General features: G+C 48.4%; 1 protein-coding gene across 2 annotated transcripts in view; it reads right to left on the bottom strand.

Moving 5' to 3' along the window:
• LOC140399033 (sodium-dependent phosphate transport protein 2C-like) overlaps positions 1-19301 on the bottom strand; it is a 233003-nt gene that overhangs the window by 144572 nt on the left and 69130 nt on the right. For both annotated transcript variants that reach the window (XM_072488096.1, XM_072488097.1), the window contains exons 8-10: positions 14210-14305; positions 9496-9613; positions 5236-5403 (exon numbers count right to left, since the gene is read on the bottom strand). In XM_072488096.1, coding sequence (XP_072344197.1) covers positions 5236-5403; positions 9496-9613; positions 14210-14305 — 382 coding nt within the window. The remainder of the gene's footprint in view (positions 1-5235; positions 5404-9495; positions 9614-14209; positions 14306-19301) is intronic.

Raw genomic sequence — 19301 nt, 5'->3', positions numbered from 1 at the left:
GAACTAATAATCCAGAGACCCAGTATTAGTACTGAACTAATAATCCAGAGACCCAGTATTATTACTGAACTAATAATCCAGTGACCCAGTATTGTCACTGGAGTAATAATCCAGAGACCCAGTATTGTCACTGGAGTAATAATCCAGAGACCCAGTATTGTCACTGGACTAATAATCCAGAGACCCAGTATTGTCACTGGAGTAATAATCCAGAGACCCAGTATTGTCACTGGACTAATAATCCAGAGACCCAGTATTGTCACTGGACTAATAATCCAGAGACCCAGTATTGTCACTGGACTGATAATCCAGAGACCCAGTATTGTCACTGGAGTAATAATCCAGAGACCTAGTATTGTCACTGGACAGGAGGTACAAAGCATAGAAAAGCAATAGTGATAGGGATTTCAATAGTCAGGTGCACAGATAGGTTCTTCTGTGGCCTCAAAAAGGACTCCAAGATGGTAGTTTGCCTCCCAGGTGCCAGAGTCCTGGATGTCTCTGAGCAGGTACAAAGCATCCTGAAATGGGAGGGATATCAGACAGAGGTCATTGTCCACATTGGCACAAATGACACAGGTAGAAAGTAGCAAGGTCCTGCAATGGCAATTTAGGAAGTTAGATAGAAGATTAAAAAGCAGGACCTCCAAGGTAATCTCAGGATTACTCCCCGTGCCACATTCTCAGAGATAGGGGGCTGGATTCTCCGCCCGCCGCACCACATTTCTGCCCCGACCCACTGGCGGGATTCTCCGTTACGCCATCCGGCCAATGGGTTTCCAATTGTGGGGCAGCCCCACATCGTCGGGAAACCCTCGGGCGCCGGCAAAACGCAGAAACCCGCCGGCGGAGAATCACGCCCAGGATCTATGCACATTTGGAAGTGAATGGTCTTATTAGCGACAGACAGCATGGTTTTGTACGAGGCAGGTCATATCTCACTAATTTAATTGAGTTTTTTGAAGAGGTGACAAAAATGATTGACGAGGGAAGGGTTGTGGATGTTATCTACATGGACTTCAGTAAAGCATTTGATAAGGCCCCTCATGGCAGGCTGGTGCAAAAGATTAGATCACATGGGGTCAGGGCTGAACTAGCTGGATGGATATAGAGCTGGCTTGGCCATAGAAGACAGAGGGTAGCAGTGGAAGGGTGGTTTTCCGAATGGAGGTCTGTAACTAGTGGTGTTCCGCAGGGATCAGTTCTGGGACCTCTGCTCTTTGTAATATATATAAATGACTTGGAAGAAAATGTAGCGGGTCTGATTAGCAAGTTTGCGGATGATACGGAGATTGCAGGAGTGCGAATAGTGATGAAGATTGTCAGAGAATAAGCAGGATATAGATGGGCTGCAAAATTGGGCAGAGAAATGGCAGATGGAATTTAACCCAGACAAATGCAAGGTGATGCATTTTGGTAGATCCAATTCAGGTGGGAGTTATAAAATAAATGGCAGAACCATCAGGAGCAGAGAAACACAGAGAGATCTGGGCGTGCTGGTCCACAGATCCTGAAAAGTGGCAGCACAGGTGGAAATGTGTTACATTGACACTGTGTGTGTTACACTGACACTGTGTGTTACATTGACACTGTGTGTGTTACACTGACACTGTGTGTTACACTGACACTGTGTTACATTGACACTGTGTGTTACTTTGCACTGTGTGTGTTACACTGACACTGTGTGTGTTACTTTGCACTGTGTGTTACACTAACGCTGTGTGTGTTACACTGACACTGTGTGTGTTACACTGACACTGTGTGTGTTACACTGACCCAGTGTGTTACACTGACCCAGTGTGTTACACTGACCCAGTGTGTTACACTGACCCAGTGTGTTACACTGACCCAGTGTGTTACACTGACGCTGTGTGTGTTACACTGACCCAGTGTGTTACACTGACGCTGTGTGTGTTACATACTGCTTGCCTTCATAGGATTGGGTATCGAGTATAAAAGCTTGAAAACTATGTTATAGTTATATAGAACGTTGGTTGGGCCACATGTGGAAGACTGTGTCCAATTCTGGTCACCGCACTATCAGAAGTATGTGGAGGCTTTGGAGGGAGTACAGAAAAGGTTTACCAGGATGTTGCCTGGTATGGAGGGTATTAGTAATGAGGCGAGATTGAATAAACTGGGATTGTTCTCCCTGGAGAGACGGAGGCTGAGGGGCAACCTGATAGAAGTTTATAAAATTATTAGGGGTATAGATAGGGTGAACAGTTGGAGGCTTTTTCCCAGGGAGGAATTGGCAATTACAAGGATGCACAAGTTAAAGGTGAGGGGGGAAGGTTCAGTGGAGATGTGCGGGGAAAGTATTTTACACAGAGGATGGTGGCCTGGATTGCACTGCCCAGTGAGGTGGTTGAGTTAACGACGTTTAAGATTTATCTGGATAGGCACAGAAACAGACGGGGTTTAGAAGGATACAGGCAGTTGGTCTAGATAGGGGGTGAAATTCTCCGGTATCGGTGTGATGTCCGCCGACCGGCGCCCAAAACGACGCAAATCAGTCGGGCATCGTGCCCCCCCAAAGGTGCGGAATGCTCCGCATCTTGGGGGGCAGAGCCCTAACCTTGAGGGGCTAGGCCCGCGCCGGACTGATTTCCGCCCCGCCAGCTGGCGGAAGTGCCCTGCCAGCTGGTGCGAAAATGACATTGCCGGGCGGCGCGTGCGCGGGTGCGTTAGCGGCCGCTCACGGCATCCCCGCGCATGCGCTGTGGAGGGAGACTCTTCCGCCTCCGCCATGGTGGAGACCGTGGCGAAGGTGGAAGGAAAAGAGTGCCCCCACGGCACAGATCGGTGGGCCCCGATCGCGGGCCAGGCCACCGTGGGGGCACCCCCCGGGGCCACATCGCCCCGCGCCCCCCCAGGACCCCGGAGCCCGCCCGCGCCACCTTGTCCCGCCGGTAAGGTAGGTGGTTCAATCCACGCCGGTGGGACAGGCATTCTAGCAGCGGGACTTCGGCCCATCCGGGCCGGAGAATTGCGGGGGGAGGGGGGCCCGCCAACCAGCGCGGCGCGATTCCCGCCCCCGCCGAATCTCGGGTGCCGGAGAATTCGGCAATCGGCGGGGGCGGGATTCAAACAGCCCCCGGCGATTCTCCGACCCGGCGGGGGGTCGGAGAATCTCGCCCAGGATATGTGATCGGTGCAGGCTTGGAGGGCCGAAGGGCCTGTTCCTGTGCTGTATTGTTCTTTGTTCTTTTTGTGTGTTACACTGACGCTATGTGTGTTACACTGACGCTGTGTGTGTTACACTGACGCTGTGTGTTACACTGATGCTGTGTGTTACACTGCGCTGTGTGTTACACTGACGCTGTGTGTTACACTGACGCTGTGTGTTACACTGACGCTGTGTGTTACACTGACGCTGTGTGTTACATTGACACTATGTGTGTTACATTGACACTATGTGTGTTACACTGGCACTGTGTGTTACACTGGCACTGTGTGTTACACTGGCACTGTGTGTTACACTGGCACTGTGTGTTACACTGGCACTGTGTGTGTAACACTGTGTGCGTTACATTGACACTGCTACATTGACAATGTGTGTGTTACACTGACACTGTGTTACAGTGACGCTGTGTGTGTTACACTGACACTGTGTGTTACACTGACACTGTGTGTTACATTGACACTGTGTGTTACATTGACACTGTGTGTTACATTGACACTGTGTGTTACATTGACACTGTGTTACATTGACACTGTGTTACATTGACACTGTGTTACATTGACAATATGTTACATTGACAATATGTTACATTGACAATATGTTACATTGACATTGTGTGTGTTACACTGACGCTGTGTGTGTTACACTGACGCTGTGTGTGTTACACTGACGCTGTGTGTGTTACACTGACGCTGTGTGTGTTACACTGATACTGTTACATTGACACTGTGTGTGTTACACTGTGTGTGTTACACTGAGTGTTATACTGACACTGTGTGTTACATTGACACTGTGTGATACATTGACAATATGTTACATTGACATTGTGTGTGTTACACTGACCCAGTGTGTTACACTGACCCAGTGTGCGTTACACTGACCCAGTGTGCGTTACACTGACCCAGTGTGCGTTACACTGACCCAGTGTGCGTTACACTGACCCAATGTGCGTTACACTGACCCAATGTGCGTTACACTGACCCAGTGTGCGTTACACTGACACTGTGTGTTACATTGACACTGTGTGCATTACATTGATACTGTGTGTTACACTGACACTGTGTTACATTGACACTGTGTGTTACACTGACACTGTGTGTTACACTGACACTGTGTGTTACACTGACACTGTGTGTTACACTGACGCTGTGTGTTACACTGACGCTGTGTGTGTTACACTGACGCTGTGTGTGTTACACTGACGCTGTGTGTGTTACACTGACGCTGTGTGTGTTACACTGACGCTGTGTGTGTTACACTGACGCTGTGTGTTACACTGACGCTGTGTGTTACACTGACGCTGTGTGTTACACTGACACTGTGTGTGTTACACTGACGCTGTGTGTGTTACGCTGTGTGTGTTACACTGACACTGTGTGTGTTACACTGACGCTGTGTGTGTTACATTGACACTGTGTGTCACATTGACACTGTGTGTGTTACACTGACACTGTGTGTTACATTGACACTGTGTTACACTGACACTGTGTGTTACATTGACACTGTGTGTTACATGGCGCCCTGGTCTCAGCTAAAATTATACTTCCCGCTAACCCTTCCCCCTACACAGCCATGGAGGAGCCCCCCGCATGTTTTCGGGAGTCCACCCACCACGGATGTATCGGGCGGAACTTCCCCCTCCCCTCTTTCCCCATCACCCATGCATATTCTCTGGCATGCACCCTCTGCCCCCAACACACATAAGGGGACGGCCTGCTCCTCCAGTGGAGAAGGGTTCATCCTCTGCTCTCAGTGTGCCCTGCACAGTCCCCTGGCACTTCCTGTTGGCACTGCCCCCTGGCAGAGTCCTCTGGCATTTCCCCCGGTACTGCCCCATGCCACTGCCTCCTGGCACTGCCTGCTGGCACCTCCCCTGGCACTGCCTGCTGGCACTGCCCCCTGTAAGTGTCCTCTGGCATTGCCCCTGCCACTGCCCCATGGCACTGGCCCCTGGCACTGTCCCATGGCACTGCCCCTTGGCACTGCCCCCTGGCAGTGTCCCTTGGCATTGCCCCTTAGCTCTGTATCCTGGTTGGATGGTTGTTCCGTACCTGTATTGATCACTTTTTTCATAATTTGTGCCATTTTGCCTTTCAGAACTGAATTCAATATCTTCACAATGAGGACGAGGCAGATACAGAGAACAAGCAACGCTGATATGAGCAGGATGAAGCCAACTGCAATGTCAGAGAGCGTTGTGTTCATAAATATATGCCGACCTGTCAGGAAACAGAAAGTGGTTGGAAAGGGACATCAGGCATCAGGCTAAAAGTTAATATTTTCTCCATCTCTTTAATCTGTTTACGTAGCACATCATTGATTAAGGTTCTGTATGAATTTCAGCATTGGTAAGATGCCAGGTATCGAGGTTGTGCTTCCCAGAAATTAGCTGGTAGCAAACAGCATGTTCCTTTTGTTTCAAATTATTCTTATTCATTCACGGGATGTGGGTTTCGCTGGTTAGGCCAGCATTTATTGCCCATCCCTAATTGCCCTTGAGAAAGTGGTGGTGAGCTGTCTTCTTGAACCGTTGTAGTCCATGCGGTGTAGGTACACCCACAGTGCTGTTAGGGAGGTGGTTCCGGGATGTTGACCGGGAGACAGTGAAGGAACGGCGATATAATTCCGAGTCAGGATGGTGAGTGACTTGGAGGGGAACCTCCAGGTGGTGGGGTTCCCGGGTATCTGCTGCTCTTGTCCTTCTAGATGGTAGTGGGCGTGGGTTTGGAAGGTGCTGCCTAAGGAACCTTGGTGAGTTCCTGCTGTGCATCTTGCAGATGGTACACACGGCTGCCACTGTTCTTCAGTGGTGGAGGGAGTGAATGTTTATGGAAGGGGTGCCAATCTAGCGGGCTGCTTTGTCCTGGATGGTGTTGAGCTTTTTGAGTGTTGTTGGAGCTGCACTCATCCAGGCAAGAGGAGAGTATGCCATTAATAATAATAGTCTTTATTAGTGTCACAAGTAGGCTTACATTAACACTGCAATGAAGTTACTGTGAAAATCCCTGAGTTGCCACATTCCGTCGCCAGTTCGGGTACACGGAGGGAGAATTCAGAATGTCCAATTCACCTAACAAGCACATCTTTCGAGACTTGTGGGAGGAAACCGGAGCACCCGGAGGAAACCCACACAGACATGTGCAGACTCTGCACAGACAGTGACCCAAGCCGGGAATCGGACCTGGGTCCTTGCCGCTGTGAGCAACAGTGCTAGCCACTGTGCTACCGGTCCTGACTTGTATCTTGTAGATGGTGAACAGGCCTTAGGGAGTCAGAAGGTGAGTTATTCACCACAGGATTCCCAGCCTCTGACCTGCTTTCATAGCCACGGTATTTATATGGCTCGTCCAGTTCTATAATGTCATCAGATGTCAAAGGGAGATGGTCAGATTCTCTGTTGTAGGAGATGGCCATCACCTAGCACTTGTGTGGCACGAATGCTATTTGCCACTTGTCAACCCAAGCCTGGATATTGTTCAGGTCTTGCTGCGTTTCGACATGGACTGCTTCATTATCGGAGGCGTCGCGAATGGTGCTGAACATCGCAAACATCCCCACTTCTGACCATATGATGGAAAGAAGGCCATTGATGAAGCAGCTGAAGATGGTTGGGCCTAGGACACCTCCCTGAGGACACCTGCAGTGATGTTCTGGGGCTGAGATGATTGACCTGATTATTTGAGATGGATATTGGTAAGGAATAGATGACAGACTGTATTCAACCAGCCATATATTTCAAAACCCCAAACAAAATTTCTACTGTTATTTGTGATTTTGCGATTGGGCAGTTTTTACTGAATAGTCCGGAATGCGTTAATGGTTACACTAACAGCCAATTTAAGATAACCAGTAGAGCTTGTAATCTGGTTCATTTACATTAGCAAGAAGTGACAGCCAATCATACACTGGGACCCATTCTCTGCAAACTAAAGGATTATGTCCAAGCCATGCACTTTTTCCGAATTACCCGGGAGCTTGGGGAGCCTATAGTTCCCCATTGCTTTCTCCATGGCAACGCCTATCAGATTCACACAAAATCACAGTATCAAAGACTTTTTGCAGTGCAGAAGAAGGACATTCGGCCCATCAAGTCTGCATCAAAAGGTCTGCATCACCTAGTGCTCTTCTCTTGCTTTCTTCACGTAACCCTGCACTTTCTTCCTTTTTGGATGATTATCCAATTTCCCTTTGATTGAACCTGCCTCCACCACACCCTCAGACAGCTCATTCTAGGACCCAAACACTCATTGTGTGATGCACTCTCAATTACGACGAGACGTGAGTAGAGAGTAATCGAGGCTTTATAAAGCAGAGATGTGTGGCCTCCTGCAGCTGCTCCCAGAATGGGAGTAGCTCGGTGTGCACACACATTTACACTCCGCCTACTGGGCGGAGCCAGCAGGCAGGGATCTACCCCCGTACCTGTAGTACAGGAGCCTTACCGTATTACCTCTACTAACAACTATTATACAATCAGTGGTGACTACCACATTGTGTGAAAAAGACCTTTCTCAATTTGCCTTTTCTCGTTTTGCCAATTACTTTAAATCTGTGCCCTCTGGCACTCGAGAGGAAACAGTCATTCCCAATCTACTGTCCTGACCCTTCATGATTTTGAACATCTCCTCTCAGCCCACTTCTCTCCAAGGATAACAGACCCAACCTCTCCAATCGATCCACATAACTGAAGTTCCTCATCTTGGAGCCATTCTCCTGAATCTTTTCTGCACCCTCTCCCATGCCTTCAAATCCTTCCCAAAGCGTGGAGCCCAGAGCTGGCCTAGTAAGGCTGAACCAGTGTTTATACACATTCACACAACCTCCTTATTCTTGTACTCTCTGCCCCTATTAATGAAGCTCCCAGGATACTGTATACCTTATTAACCACTCTCTGAACCTGTCCTGTATCCTCCATTTACCTATTCACATATACACACAGATCCCTCTGCTCCTGTACCTATTTAGAGTTGTATCCATTATTTAGGATTGTCCCTCCATGTTTTTCCTACCAACACAAATCACTTCACAAGACCCAAGCTTATGAGGGGAAATATCAAATTTGAGTCGATTGCTTTATAAAGATGTGTATAAAGCCTGTAGCATGTGTATGGCTGACCTGCCAAGCAATCAACTATTTCCTGTGGTATAAATTGCGGTGATTGTTTTGAAATTTGGCATTCTTGTATTTGTCCTGCGGAGTCAAAGGTGAGAAGCCTCGGCAACATCTCTCTCTGCTCAGCAGCTTTTCATCCATATCTACACATTCCATCAAGAAAGCTGACAGTTCTTTCATTGTTCCTCTGTCCGGTTACCATCTGCTGATGGATCCACTCAGAATTGCCCCAAGCAGTGATTGTCTCCTGACTGATTCCCTTGGCATTGCTCGATATCATTACTGTTATTCTCAAGATTTCTGGTTTGCTCATTTGTGATAATTTCCAGTTTGTACAGGAGCAGTTTGGAGCTGGATTCCCACACTGATGTTCTTTTTTGGGGGGAAACAAAAGTTTAATATAATGTCATGGTAGTGTCCCTTTAAGAAATGTTTTATCTAATCACATGGCTTCAGTGATGTCATTGTGTGGTTGGCGCTGGGCTGTGGCTCTGAGTTTTTACTTTCGTTTTTGAGTTGGGAGCCGGCTGTGGCTCTGAGTTTTACTTTTGTTTTTGAATTTGAACTGGTTTTGTACTGCACAGGTTGAAAAGAAGTGTTTCTCCATCTTCATTTTAAAAGCTGTTTCCAGACTACTTCATAACTTAAAAGAGATAATTGCTTTCTGGAAGGAATTCAAACCTGCTGTTTTGGAAAGGAAACAAGAGTATCCGTACCAAGTCTTAAAGACAGCAAGACAGCAGTGTGCTGGGCCGCACCTTTGGAAAGGGGTTTCTGGTTGTTACTTGGATCTTGTTATTAAATTGGAACAGTAAAGCGGGGATTCATTAAGGGTTATACATAGAGTACTGTAGCTGTGTGGGGTATTTATGTTTGTAGTTGATAATAATTCTTACCGTGCGTGTTTGTACAAATGGTAACTAAATTTGTGGAATAAAGCTTGCTTTTTGCTTAAAAGCGCCCAAGAACTCTGTTGAATAACACCTGAAAGGCAGGCTCTTGCGCTCATCATAACCAAAATCAATAAACAGTTGTAGGCTAGGTGAACTCCATGATATACTTTAGAGTTTTCTAAACTCTGGCCAATACCACGAAGAATAATGGTTTATATTTCCGTAAAAGGACCAGCTCACATTTAACCTGAAATTCAGAAGCATTTCTTGCAGAATGCTCCCAATAGGATCTGCCTGCCACTTACACGGTTGAAGATCCGTGGTCACTGTTACATTTTTCAATGCGATGGAGTCATTCCCTGTTTGGAAGCAGTGTAAAATCTCACACTCACTCTGATTGGTCAGTGAGACGTTTTTTAGAACCTAGTGATGAAGAGAAAGATATGAGTCCGACACAACTGGGCAGTATTGTGAGATTTAATAATAATCTGTCAGCCTGGTGCAGTAGAGATGACTCTCGCTTGTGTTTCAGAGAGTAATGGGTTCATACTCTATGCTGACAAGTAGTGCAGTTCATTCAGGGTGTTGCACTGTCGAGAGTCAGTACTGAGGGAGTACCGCATTGTCAGAGGGTCAGTACTGAGGGAGTGCTGCACTGTCAGAGGGTCAGTACTGAGGGAGTGCTGCACTGTCAGAGGGTCAGTACTGAGGGAGTGCTGCACTGTCAGAGGGTCAGTACTGAGGGAGTGCTGCACTGTCAGAGGGTCAGTACTGAGGGAGTGCTGCACTGTCAGAGGGTCAGTACTGAGGGAGTGCTGCACTGTCAGAGGGTCAGTACTGAGGGAGTGCTGCACTGTCAGAGGGTCAGTACTGAGGGAGTACCGCATTGTCAGAGGGTCAGTACTGAGGGAGTGCTGCACTGTCAGAGGGTCAGTACTGAGGGAGTGCTGCACTGTCAGAGGGTCAGTACTGAGGGAGTGCTGCACTGTCAGAGGGTCAGTACTGAGGGAGTGCTGCACTGTCAGAGGGTCAGTACTGAGGGAGTACCGCATTGTCAGAGGGTCAGTACTGAAGGAGTGTTGCACTGTGAGAGAGTCAGTTCTGAGGGAGTGCTGCACTGTCAGAGGGTCAGTACTGAGGGAATGCTGCCCTGTCAGAGGGTCAGGACTGTGGGAGTGCTACACTGTTAGAGTGTCAGTACTTTTTTTTTAAACATAGAATTTACAGTGCAGAAGGAGGCCATTCGGCCCATCGAGTCTGCACCGGCTCTTGGAAAGAGCACCCTAGCCAAGGTCCACACCTCCACCCTATCCCCATAACCCAGTAACCCCACCCTACACTAAGGGCAATTTTGGACACTATGAGCAATTTAGCATGGCCAATCCACCTAACCCGCACATCTTTGGATTGTGGGAGGAAACCGGAGCACCCGGAGGAAACCCACGCACACACGGGGAGGATGTGCAGACTCCGCACAGACAGTGACCCAAGCCGGAATCGAACCTGGGACCCTGGAGCTGTGAAGCATTTGTGCTATCCACAATGCTACCGTGCTGAGGGAGTGCTGCACTGTCAGAGGGTCAGTACTGAGGGAGTGCTGCACTGTCAGAGGGTCAGTACTGAGGGAGTGCTGCACTGTCAGAGGGTCAGTACTGAGGGAGTGCTGCACTGTCAGAGGGTCAGTACTGAGGGAGTGCTGCACTGTCAGAGGGTCAGTACTGAGGGAGTACCGCATTGTCAGAGGGTCAGTACTGAAGGAGTGTTGCACTGTGAGAGAGTCAGTTCTGAGGGAGTGCTGCACTGTCAGAGGGTCAGTACTGAGGGAATGCTGCCCTGTCAGAGGGTCAGGACTGTGGGAGTGCTACACTGTTAGAGTGTCAGTACTTTTTTTTTTAAACATAGAATTTACAGTGCAGAAGGAGGCCATTCGGCCCATCGAGTCTGCACCGGCTCTTGGAAAGAGCACCCTAGCCAAGGTCCACACCTCCACCCTATCCCCATAACCCAGTAACCCCACCCTACACTAAGGGCAATTTTGGACACTATGAGCAATTTAGCATGGCCAATCCACCTAACCCGCACATCTTTGGACTGTGGGAGGAAACCGGAGCACCCGGAGGAAACCCACGCACACACGGGGAGGATGTGCAGACTCCGCACAGACAGTGACCCAAGCCGGAATCGAACCTGGGACCCTGGAGCTGTGAAGCATTTGTGCTATCCACAATGCTACCGTGCTGAGGGAGTGCTGCACTGTCAGAGGGTCAGTACTGAGGGAGTGCTGCACAGTCAGAGGGTCAGTACAGAGCGAGCACTGTACTGTCAGAGGGTCAGTATTGAGGGAGTGCTACACTGTCAGAGGGTCATTACTGAGGGAGCGGTGCTCTGTCAGAGGGTCAGTACGGAGGGAGCACTGCACTGTCAGAGGGACAGTACTGAGGGAGTTCTGCACTGTCAGAGGGTCAGTACTGAGGGAGTGCTGCACTGTTAGAGGGTCAGTACTGAAGGAGCGCTGCTCTGTCAGAGGGTCAGTACCGAGGGAGTGCTGCACTGTCAGAGGGTCAGTACTGAGGGAGTGCAGCACTGTCAGAGGGTCAGTACTGGGGGAGTGCTGCACTGTCAGAGGGTCAGTACTGGGGAGTGCTGCACTGTCAGAGGGTCAGTACTGGGGGAGTGCTGCACTGTCAGAGGGTCAGTACTGAGGGAGTGCTGCACTGTCAGAGGGTCAGTACTGGGGGAGTGCTGCACTGTCAAAGGGTCAGTACTGAGGGAGTGCTTCACTGTCAGAGGGTCAGTACTGAGGGAGCGCTGCTCTGTCAGAGGGTCAGTACTGAGGGAGTGCTGCACTGTCAGAGAGTCAGTGCTGAGGGAGCGGTGCTCTGTCAGAGGGTCAGTACTGAGGGAGTGCTGCACTGTCAGAGGGTCAGTACTGAGGGAGTTCTGCACTGTCAGAGAGTCAGTACTGAGGGAGTTCTGCACTGTCAGAGGGTCAGTATAGAGCGAGCACTGTACTGTCAGAGGGTCAGTATTGAGGGAGTGCTACACTGTCAGAGGGTCATTACTGAGGGAGCGGTGCTCTGTCAGTGGGTCAGTACGGAGGGAGCACTGCACTGTCAGAGGGTCAGTACTGAGGGAGTGCTGCACTGTCAGAGGGTCAGTACTGGGGGAGTGCTGCACTGTCAGAGGGTTAGTACTGAGGGAGTGCAGCACTGTCAGAGGGTCAGTACTGGGGGAGTGCTGCACTGTCAGAGGGTCAGTACTGAGGGAGTGCTTCACTGTCAGAGGGTCAGTACTGGGGGAGTGCTGCACTGTCAGAGGGTCAATACTGAGGGAGTGCTTCACTGTCAGAGGGTCAGTTCTGAGGGAGTGCTGCACTGTCAGAGGGTCAGTACTGAGGGAGTGCTGCACTGTCAGAGGGTCAGTACTGAGGGAGTGCTGCACTGTCAGAGGGTCAGTACTGAGGGAGTGCTGCACTGTCAGAGGGTCAGTGCTGAGGGAGTTCTGCAATGTCAGAGGGTCAGTACTGAGAGAGCGCTGCTCTGTCAGAGGGTCAGTACTGAGGGAGCGCTAATCTGTCAGAAGATCAGTACTGAGGGAGCGCTGCACTGTCAGAGGGTCAGTACTGAGGGAGTGCTGCACTGTCAGAGGGTCAGTACTGAGGGAGTGCTGCACTGTCAGAGGGTCAGGACTGAGGGAGTGCTGCACTGTCAGAGGGTCAGTACTGAGGGAGTGCTGCACTGTCAGAGGGTCAGTACTGGGGGAGTGCTGCACTGTCAGAGGGTCAGTACTGGGGGAGTGCTGCACTGTCAGAGGGTCAGTACTGAGGGAGTGCTTCACTGTCAGAGGGTCAGTACTGAGGGAGTTCTGCACTGTCAGAGGGTCAGTACTGAGAGAGCGCTGCTCTGTCAGAGGGTCAGTACTGAGAGAGCGCTGCTCTGTCAGAGGGTCAGTACTGAGGGAGCGCTAATCTGTCAGAAGATCAGTACTGAGGGAGCGCTGCACTGTCAGAGGGTCAGTACTGAGGGAGTGCTGCACTGTCAGAGGGTCAGTACTGAGGGAGTGCTGCACTGTCATAGGGTCAGGACTGAGGGAGTGCTGCACTGTCAGAGGGTCAGTACTGAGGGAGTGCTGCACTGTCAGAGGGTCAGTACTGGGGGAGTGCTGCACTGTCAGAGGGTCAGTACTGGGGGAGTGCTGCACTGTCAGAGGGTCAGTACTGAGGGAGTGCTTCACTGTCAGAGGGTCAGTACTGAGGGAGTTCTGCACTGTCAGAGGGTCAGTACTGAGAGAGCGCTGCTCTGTCAGAGGGTCAGTACTGAGAGAGCGCTGCTCTGTCAGAGGGTCAGTACTGAGGGAGCGCTAATCTGTCAGAAGATCAGTACTGAGGGAGCGCTGCACTGTCAGAGGGTCAGTACTGAGGGGGTGCTGCACTGTCAGAGGGTCAGTACTGAGGGAGTGCTGCACTGTCAGAGGGTCAGTACTGAGGGAGCGCTAATCTGTCAGAAGATCAGTACTGAGGGAGCGCTGCACTGTCAGAGGGTCAGTACTGAGGGAGTGCTGCACTGTCAGAGGGTCGGTACTGAGGGAGTGCTGCACTGTCAGAGGGTCAGTACTGAGGGAGTGCTGCACTGTCAGAGGGTCAGTACTGAGGGAGTGCTGCACTGTCAGAGTGTCAGTACTGAGGGCGTGCTGCACTGTCAGAGGGTCAGTACTGAGGGAGTGCTGCACTGTCAGAGGGTCAGTACTGAGGGATTGCTGCACTGTCAGAGGGTCAGTACTGAGGGGGCGCTGCACTGTCAGAGGGCCAGTACTGAGGGAATGCTGCACTGTCAGAGGATTCACAATGAGGGAGTGCTGCATTGTTGGAGGAGCCATGCTGAGGGAGCGCTGCACTGTTCATGCAACAGTGTTGAGATTGCTGCCATGTCGATGGGTAGTACAGACTGAATATATGTGCTGCTCCTCACTTGAATATTCATGGGCAGCACAAATGAGGGGCTGTAGTAAGTGGTGTCTCACCGTTATTTCATTAAATTTGCACCATTTCTGGATGAGACTCCTGTTCCGGGCTCCTATTTCTCCAGTTGCAATGGCTGAAATCACAGACTGATCCAACTGCAGAGTAAGAAATCATGTATCAGCTTCTCCATCTTTAGTCACAGGCCCATGGGACAGAACTCAGAACAGAGAACGGCTCAAACTCCTTCTATCTGCAGTTATCTCAGAAAACCTCAGCCCACTACAGAAGCATCTGCCAATGAAAACAGTGGTTAATCATAAACCAGCCAGGGAGAATACTGGATGCCATGTTCTTGTGCACTGGTCAAGAGGAATGATGCACTACAGAACATCTAGTTCTTGACTAGTTAAAATAAGTTATTATAAAACAAATGCGTGGTAAAGGTAATTGGAATAAATATATTACAAACTACTAACACCAACTAATTATTCTAGAGCTACTGTAAAATATGTCTAACCACCAGCACGACTTATTCCCAACTCCCCGAGGCACAGAGTCAAATGGTAGGTTTACACTGCCACCTGCTGGCCGGAGGTCGTGTACATTATTATATACAAGGTTTCTTATGCATATCATCACACTGGAGAGGGAGTGGAAGTATCCATTCCTTGTGATCGTGTTGGGATCAACAAGGAAAGGAAGAGTAGACAAAGAGGTCCTGTTAACATGTGTAAAATCTCATAGGTTATAATGCCTTGATTATTTCCCAAGCCACATGCAAATTGATAGAGGAGTGAGTTGATTAGTGAGTTGAACAGGTAGCTAAGGAATGGCCACAAAGAGATGCTTAATTTCATGCAGCACTGGAACATCTGTTGTGACAGAAAGCACGAGTACCTTGGGGCAAGCTCCATCTGTGTATTGAGCAGGGTCCTAGCTGAATGGATAAATGCGGCATTGACAAGGACAAGAACTTCAAGCAAACAAATGGAGGCAGGCTCAGGTAGAAAGGTTAGTTGAAACAATAGCCAGAAAAAAAACAAGTTGGAGAATGCACTGCCTGTGGAAGTAGTTGAGTCAGAACATGGATTGCAATAGTTTTTAAAAAGGCTCACGTCCTCAAGGACAATTAGGGATGGAAAATAAATCTAGCAATGCTCACATCCCAAGGATGAATAATAAGAGTGGCAGAATGTATAATTGCAGCGGTTAGGCAAACATGTCTGTTGGGGGATTTTGACTTGCAAATAGATTGGGAAAAGTAGACAAGCTCATGTCAGAAAGACAGCAAATTTCTTGAGCATGTTCTGCAACATTATTATTATTATTACATTGTGCCCCAGAATGAACTAAGGGCCACATTAGATTTAGTAATGAGGAATGATCCAGGTTTAGTTAACAACCTAACAGTGAGTGAACATTTAACATACACTGACTGTAGTTTGATTAAGTTCAACACAGCGTTTGGAAAGAAGCAAGGTAAAATAGCTACTTTGGTTTTATATTTAGGCCAAGATGGCTTCAATGGGTTGAGGCAGAGATTTTTCACAATAAATAGTGAAATGTGTTCAGGGGTACGATGAGAAAAAACCTGTGGAAGTTGTTTAAAAAATAATTTATTAAGATACAGAACCAGGTTATATTCTAAGGGATAAGATTCAACTTGTCGAAATATCCAACCTAAAACTAAATATAGATACAACAAGACCAAAAACACAACACAGATCCTGGTATCTGTGAGACAAAGAACAACAAAAGACGATAAAACAGAGAGTAAGATCTAAAAAACAGAATGTTCAAGATGTATCAAAATCATCACAAAACACTTCATAATTACGTTAGGAAAACAAGTCATCTTGTCAACGATAGTAAGGAAATGCAGATATTTAAAACAATTACTTTGCATCAGTAGTGGCAGTAAAGGAAGAGATCAGCATTCCAAACATCCCAGGGAAACTAATAGTAAATCATGTGTTAGGATAGATATAGGGGGGATGTCAGAGGTAGGTTCTTTACAGAGAGTAGTGGGGGCATGGAATGCACTGCCTGTGGAAGTAGTTGAGTCAGAACATTAGGGACCTTCAAGCGGCTATTGGATAGGTACATGGATCACGGTAGAATGATGGCGTGTAGATTAATTTGCTCTTAATCTAGGACAAAAGTTCAGCACAACATCGTGGGCCGAAGGGCCTGTTCTGTGCTGTATTTTCTATGTTCTATGTTCTATGATACCGGACCAGACCCCACCATTTGTTCGGACACCGGACAAGAATCCCTCTTAGTTAATTCCTCTGCAACCCACTTTTATGTAATGTTTCTCAATGGAATAGCCTCCAAATCTCCAGTAGACACATTAATTTTTGTCAACAAATACTGATTCCTAGCTTTCATCTCAGGAAGGGGTCTCATGCAATCAACTAGAAACCTCGTAAAAGTTTCTCAAATGCTGGAATGGGTATTAAAAGGTGCTGGCTTTATTGCCGCTTGATGTTCCGCTATTACCTGACAGGTGTGACATGTACAGCAAAATTCCACTACATCCTTATGCAGTCAAGGCCAACAAAAATTTGTTTTCCTTACTCCGAAATAACACCCTATTGGTACCTCATGCGCTACTCGCTAAATCTTCTTTCTGCAACCTACCGGTAAGACAACTTGATGAACTTCTGTCCATTTCGCATCTGCCTGAGTATGTAACGGTCTCCACTCCCTCATTAATACACTGGTATACACTCAGATTCTACTTCTGTGTATGCTTCCTGATACAACTGCTTTATCTCTGAATCTTTCTGTTATCATTCTACCAATTTTCCTGAACTAAAGCTATCCGCTTCATCCTCCACCTGGTCTTGTTCTTTATCAACCATCTGGTCAAAGATTGTTTCTGATAACTGAACCTCAGCCTCCCTATCTTTACTCCTTGATTCCTCCTCCTCTTGACTCAACCTGTGGCTTTGTGATCTTGTCACCATACAATCAGGAAACGCCCCAGGATATACTTCTTGCAACACCTCAGTTGTTTGACATTCCATCGACTTTTCAACCACAGTAGGCATCACTCCTACCTGTGATCCAGCTGTATCATTACCCAGGATAAACTGTACCCCTGAAAAAGATAATTTCTCTCTTACTCCTATCACCATTTCACCACTTTTCACCGGACTATCGAACCTTGCCTTACATAATGGAATACTACTCACTTCACCAGTAATCTCACATATTACCACCTTTTCTGGCAATGTTCCTTCTGAACTACATATACCCTTGTGTCTCACCATTAAAGATTGGCTTGCTCCTGTATCTCTTAAGAACTTAACCTCCTTACTTACTCCACCTTGTACACATGACCAAATCTTACCCCCACAAAAAAAACCTTTAAAAAGCTCTGACACCTTCTTATTCACCATATCTGAATCAGCTGTACACTCCATTGCACATCTTCAGCTGCTTTTTTCTTCCACATTAATAAACCCCACTGGTTTATCCTGTTTTAAAGAGTCTGTGTTCCCAATACTTTTCTTAAAACACTAACACTTCAACTTTGTGTGTCCAACCTTATTACAATTAAAACATTTAAGTTTTCTTATCTCCCTACACTATCATCGCTTCCCATTTTAACCTGAGGCAAAATCTCCTTAATATCTCCAACAGACCTCCTTTACCTTGACCACCTTTCAATTTATCATATCTCCCATTTCAATTTCTCATATCTCCCATTTCTATCCTATACATATTGAAATTGACGTTGAAAACCTGACTTTACTTTATGAACCAATTCAAAATCATCTGCCATTTCTGCTGCCAGTCTTGCAGTTTTTGCTCTTTCCTCTTCCACAAGTTCTCAATACTATGGGAAGTGAATCTTTAAATTCCTACAAAATCATTTCCCTAAGAGCGTCAAACATTTGGTCTATTTTTAATTATCTTATCAACCTATCAACATTATTTTGTTTGATTCTATACATGTCTGACCTGGCTATTTCCTTAGATTTCTAAATTGCTGTCTAAAGGCTTCTGACACTAATTCATGTGCACTTAAAATGACTTTTCTCATCTCATCATAATTCCTAGATACCTCTTCTGATAATGATACAGACACTTCACTAACTCTACCTACCTACTTCGTTTGAACCGACAATACCCACATGGTTTTTGGCCAATTCAATTGTGTGGCTACTTTCTCAAATGAGATAAAAATCAGGGGCGAGATTCTCCGACCCCCGCCGGGTCGGAGAATCGGCAGGGGCTGGCGTGAATCCCACCCCCGCCGGTTGCCGAATTCTCCGGCACTGGATATTCGGCGGGGGCGGGAATCGCGCCGCGCCGGTTGGCCGCCCCCCCCTCCCCCGCGATTCTCCGCCCGGATGGGCCGAAGTCCTGCTGCTAGGATGCCTGTCCCGCAGGCGTGGATTAAACCACCTCTCTTACCGGTGGGACAAGGCGGCGGGGGCGGGCTCCGGGGTCCTGGGGGGGCACGGGGCAATGTGGCCCCAGGGGGTGCCCCCACGGTGGCCTGGCCCGCGATCGGGGCCCACCGATCCGCGGGCGGGCCTGTGCCGTGGGAGCACTCTTTTCCTTCCGCCTTCGCCACGGTCTCCACCATGGCGGAGGCGGAAGAGACTCCCTCCACTGCGCATGCACGGGGTGCCGTGAGCGGCCGCTAACCTCCCGCGCATGCGCCGCCCGGCAATGTCATTTCCACGCCAGCTGGCGGGGCACTTCCGTCAGCTGGCGGGGCGGAAATCAGTCCGGTGCGGGCCTAGCCCCTCAACGTTAGGGCTCGGCCCCCCAAGATGCGGAGGATTCCGCAACTTTGGGGCGGCCGATGCCTGACTGATTTGCGCCGTTTTTGGCGCCGGTCGTCTGACATCGCGCCGATACCGGAGAATTTCGCCCCAGGTTTTCATATTTTTCCTCGGCAAACCTTGGCAGTGCGTGAATACATTTATACATATCCCCACTTTGTTTTTGACTAAGAGGAGTTGCTCCTCCCTCTAGTCTTTCCTCAACATCTGCATTGTACTGCAACACTTTAAGCTCTTTGCATCCATTAACAGAAGTTCAAAATCTCTCTTCTTGTATGGTTCCTCCACCAATGCCGCTCTCTTCTTATCTTTATCTTCTGCCTTTGTCTCTCTTTTCCCTTTTTAT

This window comes from Scyliorhinus torazame, chromosome 22 (assembly GCF_047496885.1).
Source record: "Scyliorhinus torazame isolate Kashiwa2021f chromosome 22, sScyTor2.1, whole genome shotgun sequence".
In the NCBI taxonomy this organism is placed as follows: domain Eukaryota; kingdom Metazoa; phylum Chordata; class Chondrichthyes; order Carcharhiniformes; family Scyliorhinidae; genus Scyliorhinus; species Scyliorhinus torazame.
The sequence above is the reverse complement of the archived record's forward strand: the minus strand, read 5'-3'. Positions and strand labels throughout refer to the sequence as shown.